Source organism: Panthera uncia (genome assembly GCF_023721935.1).
Source record: "Panthera uncia isolate 11264 chromosome A1 unlocalized genomic scaffold, Puncia_PCG_1.0 HiC_scaffold_17, whole genome shotgun sequence".
NCBI lineage: Eukaryota > Metazoa > Chordata > Mammalia > Carnivora > Felidae > Panthera > Panthera uncia.
The window spans coordinates 88,061,401-88,072,320 of NW_026057577.1; the positions used below are offsets into that span (position 1 = coordinate 88,061,401).

General features: G+C 38.0%; 1 protein-coding gene across 3 annotated transcripts in view; it reads left to right on the top strand.

Annotated features, from left to right (window-relative positions):
• Positions 1-10,920, top strand: part of UIMC1 (ubiquitin interaction motif containing 1) — a 118,037-nt gene that overhangs the window by 46,474 nt on the left and 60,643 nt on the right. For 2 of the 3 annotated variants that reach the window (XM_049648620.1, XM_049648621.1), the window contains exons 4-6: positions 7,501-7,625; positions 8,382-8,487; positions 8,797-9,530. In XM_049648620.1, coding sequence (XP_049504577.1) covers positions 7,501-7,625; positions 8,382-8,487; positions 8,797-9,530 — 965 coding nt within the window. The remainder of the gene's footprint in view (positions 1-7,500; positions 7,626-8,381; positions 8,488-8,796; positions 9,531-10,920) is intronic. The other variant, XM_049648622.1, reaches the window with a different exon arrangement.

Here is a 10,920-nt window from a genome sequence, read left to right on the forward strand (position 1 = left end):
GTGAGTTTGAGCCCCATGTTGGGCTCGGTGCTGACAGCACAGAGCCTTCTTGCGATTCTCTCTCTCTGCCCCTTCCCCACTCGCTCTGCCTGTGTGTCTCTCAAAATAAATTAATTAATTAAAAAATTTTAAATAAAACCAAGTAACACTGTAATGCTTCATGAGTATTGTGTGTACTTTATAATAACAAAATTATGCTAATTCTTCTTATTCCTTGTTATCATTGTTGTTATTTATTTCACAAATATAGAAGCATATATAAAAATATGTAAGCATACATAGTCAAATACATTATTACTATTAGCGTTTTGAAGAAACTGTTTTCTGTTAGATTAAGAATAAGAAAAATAAAAGTTTTTTTTTTAACGTTTATTTATTTTTGAGACAGAGAGAGACAGAGCATGAACGGAGGAGGGTCAGAGAGAGGGAGACACAGAATACGAAACAGGCTCCAGGCTCTGAGCTGTCGCGGGGCTCGAACCCACGGACCGCGAGATCATGACCTGAGCTGAAGTCGGCGGCTCAACCGACTAAGCCACCCAGGCACCCCGAAAAATAAAAGTTTTTATGTTACCTTCATTTATTCCTTCTTTGATACTCTTACTTTGTGTATATGTATATGAGTTTCTGACCTATGTTTGAGGAACTTCTTTGAACGTTTCTTGCAAGGCAGGTCTACTGTCAACATTCCTTCCATTTTTGTTTGTCCGAGAAAGTCTCTATTTCTCCTTCACTTTTGAAGAATAATTTACAGGGTACGGAATTGTGTATAGGTGGCTTTTCCCCTCAACACTTAAGTGTTTTACTCTATTCTCTTTTTGCTTGCATGGTTTCTGAGAAATTAGGTGTAATTCTTATCTTTATTTCTGTATAGGTAAGGTTTTTTTTCTCCCTTTGGCTTCCTTCAGGATTTTTTCTTTATCTTAGATTTTCTATAGTTTGAAAATGATATGCCTAGGTGTAGGGTGGGTTTTGTGTGTGTGTGTGTGTGTGTGTGTGTGTGCGCGCGCGCGCGCGTGGTGGGGGGGTGAGCTTAGATCTGTGTTTTGGTATCTGACATTACTTTGGGGAAATTGAGTCATTTCTGTTTCACGTGTTTCTTTTGCTTCTTTCTTCCTTCCTTCCTTCCTTCCTTCCTTCCTTCCTTCCTTTCTTTCTTCTCCTTATGGTAATTCCATTATGTGTTTATTACTCCTTTTGTTATTGTCCCACAGTTCTTGGATATATTCTATTTTATTCTTTTCAGTCTTTGTTCTCTTTATAGTATTGGAGATTTCTCTGATGTATGCTCAGTTATATTCAGGCTGCTAATAAGCCCATCAAAGGCATTCTTCATTTCTCTTAGTGTTTTGTTGTTGTTTTTGAGAGAGAGAGAGCATGCATGCACACAGCGGGGGTTGGGAGGTGGGTAGAAGAAGAAGGAAAGAGAGGGAGAATCTTGAGCAGGCTCCACACCCAGCGTGGAGCCTGACACGGGGCTTGATCTCACAACTCTGAGATCATGACCTGAGCTGAAATCAAGAGTTTGATGCTTAACTGACTGAGCCACTCAGGTGCCCCTGTTATAGTGTTTTTGATCTCTAGGATTTTTTTTTGGTTCTTTCTTAGGATTTTCATCTCTTTATTTATGTTGTCCATCTGTCCTTGCATGCTTTCTACTTGCATGCTCTCTAAATATACTAAGGGGTCTGTACTAAGATTGCTTAGTATATTAATCGTAGTTGTTTGAAATTCCCAGTCTGATAATTCTAGTATCTCTGCCATGTCTGGTTCTAATTGTTACTCTGTCTCTTCAAGTTGTGTTTTTATGCCTTTTATTATGCCTTGTATATAAACACTTCTTTAATTAGGTTTTTTTTGTTTTTTTTTTTTTAATTTTGGAGAGAGAGCACACATGCGGGAGAGGGGCAAGGGGTGGCGGGGAGAGAGAGAGAATCTTAAGCAGGCTCCATGCTCAGTGCAGAGCCTCACGTGGTGCTTGATCTCATGACTCTGGGATCATGACCTGAGCCAAAATCAAGAGTTGGATGCTCAACTGACTGAGCCACCCAGGCGCCCCTGTAATTTCTACTTGATAGCTGGACATGATGTACTGGGTAGAAAGAAATAGTTATGAATGGGTTTTTGATAACATGTTGGTAAGGTGTGGAAGTAGGGAAAGTATTCTATAATCTTTTTTTTTTTTTAAACGTTATTGATTTATTTTGAGAGAGAGAGAGTGTGAGCAGGGGAAAGGCAGAGAGAGAGGGAGAGAGAATCCCACTACACTGTCAGCGCAGATCCCGATGCGGGGCTCAAACTCATGAATTCGCAGTGAGATCATGACCTAAGGCGAAATCAAGAGTCATATGCTTAACTGACTGAGCCATGCAAGTGCCCCATGGGAAAGTATTCTATAGTTTTGTGGTTAGGTCTCTGTCAGTGAATCTGTGCCTCTGTACTGTGAACTTCGTAAGTATTTGTCGGTTTTTCTCCCCTCACTTCCTTTATGTGGGACAAGATGGCTAGAGAAGGTTGGAATTTTGTACTTTCCCTTCTTACAGGTCAGACACTGATAATACCCTGTCATTGTAGGCTCTGGTTAACTAGTTTGACCTAGGGCAGACCTTCTTAAAAAGAAGGGAGTACTCTGACATATTTCAAATTATTTCCTTTTTCTCTCCGTCTGTTGGATGCTCAAGATGAAATTTCTGCTATTTTTATTGTGAGAACCTAGTTGAGCCCTTGGAGGTAAAGTTCACAAACTTTGGGGTGGGGTGGTTGCTATGATGGAGTTCCTGTGGAGTTTTTTTTTTTTCATTTTTTTTTTTCAACTTTTTTTTTTAATTTTTGGGACAGAGAGAGACAGAGCATGAACGGGGGAGGAGCAGAGAGAGAGGGAGACACAGACTCGGAAACAGGCTCCAGGCTCCGAGCCATCAGCCCAGAGCCTGACGCGGGGCTCGAACTCACGGACCGCGAGATCGTGACCTGGCTGAAGTCGGACGCTTAACCGACTGCGCCACCCAGGCGCCCCTCCTGTGGAGTTTTTAACACTCAGACTTCTATGCACTGAGCCTCCAGTAATTTGTCAATTATGGTTTATAGTTTTCTACCCTGGCACTGGTTTCTGTGGCGGTTTCTGCTGTTAAATCTCTTGCTCTGATAAACCATGACTCCCTGTATTCCCCTCTCCATCTCTTTATCTTGGGGGCAGTTGTTTGCCCTGTGTTCTTCCCTCATGGATCAAAGAAGAGTTGTTGATTTTTTAATCTCTGAAGAGATTTTCACTTCTTGTTAGGACAGAGTGGCAACTTTTAAGCTCCTTACATGTGGAACCAGAAGTTGGTTGTGTTTTCTCCATTATAGTTTTTCATTTGACTTTTGTACAGTTTATCATTTTTGTATGTCTTTGCAATTAGCATTTTGATAACAACATCTGAGTCTCTTAAGTTAACATGCCATAGTTTTTATTATTTTCTTTCTTCTTTCTTTCTTTCTTTCTTTCTTTCTTTCTTTCTGAAATTTATTGTCAAATTGGTTTCCATACAACACCAATTGCTTATCCCAACAGGTGCCCTCTTCAATGCCCATCACCCACTTTCCCCTCCCCCCACCCCTCATCAACCCTCAGTTTGTTCTCAGTATTTAAGAGTCTCTTATGGTTTGCCTCCTTCCCTCTCTGTAACTTTTTTTCCCCCCTTCCCCTACCCCTGGTCTTCTGTTGAGTTTCTCAGAATCCACATATGAGTGAAAACATGTAACATGCCATAGTTTACTTAACCATTGTCTGTTTTTAAGTCAGTGCTCTTATAGATGCTAGTGTCATGGACATCTTTTTGTGTATTCTGCTTCTCTTCAGTGACTGCCTAGGGTCATTTCCTAGAAGTCATATCACTTTGTTTGAGAATGCACATCTATAGGGGTTACATGGTGCCTTTCAAAAGTATTTTACACATTTACACTGTAACTGGCAATATATAGGTATATCAGCCTCACTACAGTACAGAGCTATATCTGTTTTGGAAAAGAAAGTTCTTAGGAAAAGATTTGGGTGCGAAAATGATTTATCTTATTTTCTTTTATATGAAATGTTTCCTTTCAGCCATTTCAAATACCCCCAAATTACACAGGTTCTCTTGATGTACTATCTAAATTTGTGATCTGGATCGTTAACAGCCTGTTTGTATGTCTCAGTGGGAGGCTAACCTGAATGTTGGGAGATGTTAATCATCATAAATTATGATCAGCATAATCAGCTTTATACAAATTGTACACTACTGTGTGTTTAGCTTAGCAGAATCATTTGATAATCTGGGCAAGTCCATTCATTTGGAGATTCTAAGGTTGACAGTTGCTGATATTTTCCTTAAAGGTGTATGCTCCCAGGAAAAAGTTTGTTTTTCCCTTTCTTCTAGTGGTTGGATTCTTATATAGGTGAGAGGTCAGGTAAAATGAATCCTAGTCAACAGTGATGCTTCTTGGATTTTAGTCTCAGATCATGGTTGCTGTGTGAAAATAAGAGATGGTACTAGTGAAAGACAGTAACTAATTCTGATTGTGGTTAAATTAAATATGTAATGGTGGCTTTGTCAAGTTATGTGGTTGTATGCTGTCAGTAAAATATATGTAAAATGACTGATAATCTGAATTGAAGTTTTGGATTTCTTTAAATAATATATAATGACAATGCATTATTTCATTATTAATTAATAATAATTAACAGTTATTGGATACTTGCTATGTGCCAAGTACTATTCTAAGCTTTCTACATGTATTAAATTAATTCTCATAACAGCCTTAAATATTATTACCTCAAGTTTATGTATGTGCGACCTAAAACAAGTATTACGGAATCATGGTATTTATCTGACAATCCCTAAAGTCAGGAGTATATTTACTCTACATGCATGTCCACAGCAGATTAAAAGAAGCAAAGTAAAAGTAGGGAGGGAGATTATCAAAGACCAGCACCAGTGTCCAGGTATACAGGATAAGTAAGGTACTGAAATCTATACACTAAAGAAGTAAAATCCAAGATTTAAACCCAGGCAGTCTGCCTCTAGAGTTCCTGTATATTAGAAAACAGAATCATACTATGTTACTATATTAAAGTTCTTGTTCTAATGGTGTAGCAAGAGGGCAGAATCTGGAGAATACTTCAGTTAATGTAGCAAAGCCTCATGTCTCCAGAACCTTTAGGGAATAGGGTGTTTTGAAAAACAGTATTACAAAGATCTCAGATTTGTTGTGCATTATATGGTTCTTGTTTCTCTTAAATTGAACATAAATGATGTAATCAAAAATTTTTAAATGATTTAGTGATTTTGATAGGAATTTTTTCACTTTAGCTATTCTAGTAGCATGTTAATTTGCATTTTAATTTGCATTTTCCTGATGACTAATGATTTTTTCGTGTGCTTATTGGTCATTCCAGTATTTTCCTTTCTGAAGTATCTGTTTAGAATCCTTGCTTATTATTTTAAAACTTAGATTGCTTGTTTTATTAAATTGTAGGAATTTTTTGTATATTTTGGATGTAAGTTCTTTATCAGATTTTATTTATTTCTTTTCTTTTTTTTTTTATTTTAGAGAGAGGGAAAGTGCATGAGTGGGGGAGAGGGGCAGGGGGAAAGAGAGAGAGAGAGAGAGAGGATCGTAAGCAGGCTCCGTGCTCGGTGCAGAGCTTGACGTGGGGCTGGATCTCATGACTGTGAGATGATGACCTGAGCAGAAATCAAGAGTTGGATGCTCAGCCAACTTAGCTACCCAGACACCCCTATCAGATTTTGTGTGTGTGTGTGTGTGTGTGTGTGTGTGTGTGTGTGTGTGTTGTGAATATGTGCTCCCATTTTGTGGCTTACCTTTTTATTCTTAAGATTTAAATTTTTATTAGGTCCATTTTTTTCTTGTATGCTTTTTTCTTTCTGGGTCTTGTATAAGCAATCTTTGACTACCCCAAGATTACAAAGATTTTCACTTAGGTTTTCTTCTAGAATTTTTATAGTTTTAGCTTTTATATTTAGTTGTGTGATCCATTTTGAGTTAATTTTTGTATATAGTATGAGGTCAGAGCTGAGGATAATTTTTTTCATGGATATACAGTTGTTCTAGCACTGTTTGTTGAAAAACCTGTTCTTGGGGGGCCTGGGTGGCTCAGTCAGATGAGTGTCCGACTTCGGCTCAGGTCATGATCTCACGGTCCGTGAGTTCAAGTCCTGAGTCGGGCTCTGTGCTGACAGCTTGGAGCCTGGAGCCTGTTTCAGATTCTGTGTCTCCCTCTCTCTCTGCCCCTCCCCTGTTCATGCTCTGTTTCTCTCGGTCTCAAAAATAAATGTTAAAAAAAAAAATTAAAAAAAAAAAAGAAAAACTTGTTCTTGTCGAAAATCAATGTGTGCATCTATTTCTGAATTTTGTATTATGTTCCATTAATCAAGCTTGTTGGGATTTTGATTGGGACTGTGTTAATTCTATAATTTGGTTAGAATTGATGCCCTATTTTCTGAGTGTCATTATGAACTCATAGATTTAAACACATTTAATATCTTAGTTCATTGCATTCATTATTCTTACTGATTTTCCAGTTCACTTTTTGGCCAATTGTTCAGTTTTGGCCAACTTAAAAGTTGGCTATTAAGTTCTTTTGATATGACCCTAGTAATGTCTGATAGATACCTTGCTCGCAACAGATATTCTAGCTAATTTTTTTTTTTTTACATTTCTTGCTCCAGACTTGGAATCAGCCACTGTACTTTTATATCAGCCATGGTACCTTTCTCAAAGATACCCTAGTTGCTTTTAATGGGAAATTGTGTTTGGAGATCACATTCTGGTCACTAGGGATGTTCTTTTCTACTGGGTAAATCAGAGGATTTTGAAGAATAAAATTCTTCTGGTTGAGTGTTGAGCACAAAGCAATGTGATATGTAGCAAAAAGTCCTGGAATGGGAGCCAGTTTTTTTAATTTTTTCATTCATTTACCAAATATTTGTTGAGTTTCTGTCAGGTGCCAGGCACTCTTTTATGCAACAGTGAACAAAGTAGGCAAAAACGCTGCCTTTATGGGAGTTTACAGTCTAGTTAACCCAGGATTTTTACTGAAACAACTACTATTTTTCTTGGCCAATACCTTACGTTAGGTCTTTTCTCATTTATAAGATTTTTTTTTTTTTTAATTTTTTTAACATTCAATTTTGAGAGACAGGGAGAGACAGAGTGTGAGTGGGGGAGGGGCAGAGAGAGAGGGAGACACTCCGAAGCAGGCTCCAGGCTCTGAGCTGTCAGCACAGAGCTGAACGTGGAGCTCGAACTCACAGACCATGAGATCGTGACCTGAGCTGAAGTCAGACGCTTAACTGACTGAGCCACCCAGGCGTCCCCCCTCATTTATAAGAGTATGAAATTGTACTAAATGGTCTGTAGTGTTTTCACTCGAAAAGTTTAATAATTTTGTTTTCTTGCTTCCATGCTTATTCAGTGTTTGTGCTGTTCCTCTCCTCTTTTTGTCTTATCCCCTTACAGAAATGACAGAAGAAGAACAGTTTGCTCTGGCTCTCAAAATGAGTGAGCAGGAAGCTAGGGAGATGAACAGCCAAGAGGAGGAAGAAGAGGAACTCTTGAGGAAAGCCATTGCAGAAAGCCTGAATGTAAATATGCTATGTTTGAAAAGTTTGTGAGGGTTGATCAGAAGTTTATTTTTTGTTGTTTTTGTTTTTTGTTTTTTACTTCTGCAGTATTACAGTTGCATTAGGAACTCGCTGTAGTAGTTCATAAGGTTTTCAACTAACAAATATTTCCCATAATAATTTTAAAGTGTTTGTTGAATTGTTGGTGAATCCAATTTGAAGTGTTTTGTTAATTTAAATGAAAGAGTTTTCTTCCACCCCACAAGATTTTCAGTATATGGTTTAAGAGGATCATAGTAGTTGGCAGCTTCCGAAAAGAGTTACTAAGTCCCAAGAAACCAAAAGGAAGCAAGATGAGGTGCTTACTTCCCCTGTTTTTTGGGGAGAGCAAAGGCAATGAGAAACTAGAAGTGAGTTATGGAAAGAAAGAATGAGCAATTAAAATTTTTTCAAATAATGTTAAATTGTGATTTGAATATGTATAGTTGAAATTATTTTAAATGTGAAGGTTATTTGCCAGTAGGAGGTCCTGAGCCATCCTTTATGTCATACATGTCTCTGTATTAGAAAAGGGTGTAGTGTAGTGATCTAGTATAGCATTTTGCACATAGTAGGCATTCAGTACACATTGTAGAAGTCATTTGAATTGAGCATCTGCATTTTGGAAAGGAGAATCTCTTAGGGACAGTGGCCTCCCCATTTTGTCCTTCCTGTGACCCTTCATGTATAAGCTATTTTAATAATAAACCTGGTCTGGTGTGGGATCACTTGTTTCAGAGTTGCCGGCCTTCTGATGCTTCTGCTACCAAATCTCGACCTCTGGCAACTGGACCATCTTCACAGTCCCACCAAGAGAAAACCACAGACTCTGGGACCACTGAAGGCATGTCTCCCTGTTCTGACTCCTCCCACTCATCAAGTATAACTATATCACAGGGATCTCATGCTGAGAGTAGATATACAGAAATGCCCCAAATCCCTTTGGTGTGGTATTAAAGAGGTTAAATCTGAAAGTAGTTGAGATCTCACTAATATCCAGCATACTTTTTTCTCCAAGGAAGTCAACATTTGGTTAAACACAAAGAAGAGCCTTTTACCCACATTATGTAATTCTTGGTAAGTGATAACTTACCAAGCCCTCTTAATGAAGAACAGTTTGTCCTTAGCCCTACTTTTTCTCAAATACCTACAGGCATATGGCAGCTGGTACCTCCATCACTGTTTAAAGGCTCACATATCAGTCAGGGAAACGAGGCTGAGGAAAGAGAGGAGCCTTGGGACCACACTGAAAACACTGAAGAGGAGCCGGTCTTTGGCAGCTCAGGAAGCTGGGATCAGTCAAGCCAGCCAGTGTTTGAGAATGAGAACGTTAAATGTTTTGACAGATGTATCGGCCACTTGGCTGAGCACACACAGTGTGGGAAGCCACAGGAAAGTACTGGGAGGGGTTGTGCTTTTCACAAAGCTGCCCAGGGTAGGGGGGACACATCTAGGCACTGTCTGCTTACCCAAGCAGATGCCAAAGGTCTCGATGTTGGGGGCACTGTGCACTACTTCTGGGGTATTCCATTTTGCCCTGCTGGAGTAGACCCTAACCAATATACCAAGGTCATTCTCTGCCAGTTGGAGGTTTATCAGAAGAGCCTAAAAATGGCTCAGAGTCAGCTCTTTAAAAAAAAAGGGTTTGGGGAACCAGTGTTACCTAGACCTCCTTCTCTGATCCAGAATGAATGTGGCCAAGGAGATCAGGCTAGTGAAAAAAATGAAGACATCTCAGAAGATATGGGAGATGAAGACAAAGAGGAGAGGCAGGAGTCTAGGGCATCTGTCTGGCACTCAAAAACCAAGGATTTCCAAGAAAGCCCAATTAAAAGCTTGAAAGAGAAACTTTTGTTGGAGGAAGAACCAACAACCAGTCATGGTCAGGTAAGGGTCAGTGATGCTGTGATTAAGGATGATTTATTCACAAGTTAAACAAGAATTATAGCTATTTGTTCTTTTTGTGGTCTTTTTTCCTGATTTTAAAGTAACACATGCTCACTATGGAAAATTAGGAAAGTACGGGAGAGTGTAAGGAAGAAAAAAAATTATCCATAATCTCAGCGCCAAGAGGCAATCATCATTTCTGTGCATTTTAACATGTTATTTTTAAATTTTTCAACAAAATGAAGACTCTTGTGTATAAGCTTTATTTCTTTTCCCCACTTAATAGTTTATCTTAAATCTTTTCTGATTCATTAAGTGTATTTGAAAACATTATTATATGGATGTGTCATAATTTATACTTTGTGTTTTAAAATTTTATTATTTCTAAAAAGTTAAGTTTTTGAATAGATAATAATATTCACATGGCCCAGAATTCAAAAATATGTCAATGAAAAGTCTGTCACTTATCTCCTTCCCCAGCCAACCAGGTCCCTTCCCTCAAGTCAACCTATATTGCTAGCTTCCAGTGTATTCTTCTAAGATATTTTATGTAGTACCAGCAAATGAGTATACATACTCTTTTTCCATACTCTACACATTATTCTGCACCTTGCTTTTTTCATTGAAATATTTCTGAGATTGTTCCGTAATTGTACATAAGGAATTTCTTCCTTATTTTGGATGTGTAATACACTGTGTATGGATGAATTTTATCCAGTGCCCCTATTGGTTGACTTTTAGGTTTCTGATATTTTACAAACACTATTGCATTGATTACTCTTGTATGAAGATGTTTCATCCACATGGGAGATATTTGCATAATTTCTCGTAGATATAATTGGTGGATCAAAGGATATATGCATTTACAGTTTTGTTAGCTACTGCCAAATTGCCTTCCATAGATGTTGTATAAATTTACACTCACAGCAGTGTATGAGTACCAGCTTCCCTATAACCATACCAAATCAGTACTATTAGGACTTTTTGATCTTTGCCAATCTGAGGAATGAAATATACTATCTCAATACAGTCTTAAATTGCTTTTCTTTTATTGTGTGTGCAGTTGAAACCCATTTATATTTCCTCTTCTGGCTGTTTAGATTTTATGGGCGTTTTTCTTTTTCAACAGTTTTTTTCTTGTTTTGTAGTCACCCTTTACATATTAGAGGAAGTGGTCCTTTTTAATAGGAAGGGTAGTTTTCCAGTTTATTTCCCCCCCACATGATGGTATATTTTTTATTTTGCTTGTGGTGGTTTTCTATAATTTACCAAAAACAATCGCCTATTTGGGAACATTTAGGTTGCCTTTTCAGTTTTTTTTCTGATATATCTAAATTGTATTATATATCAAAGCTTATATTCTTTTTTTTTTTTTTAATTTTTTTTTTTT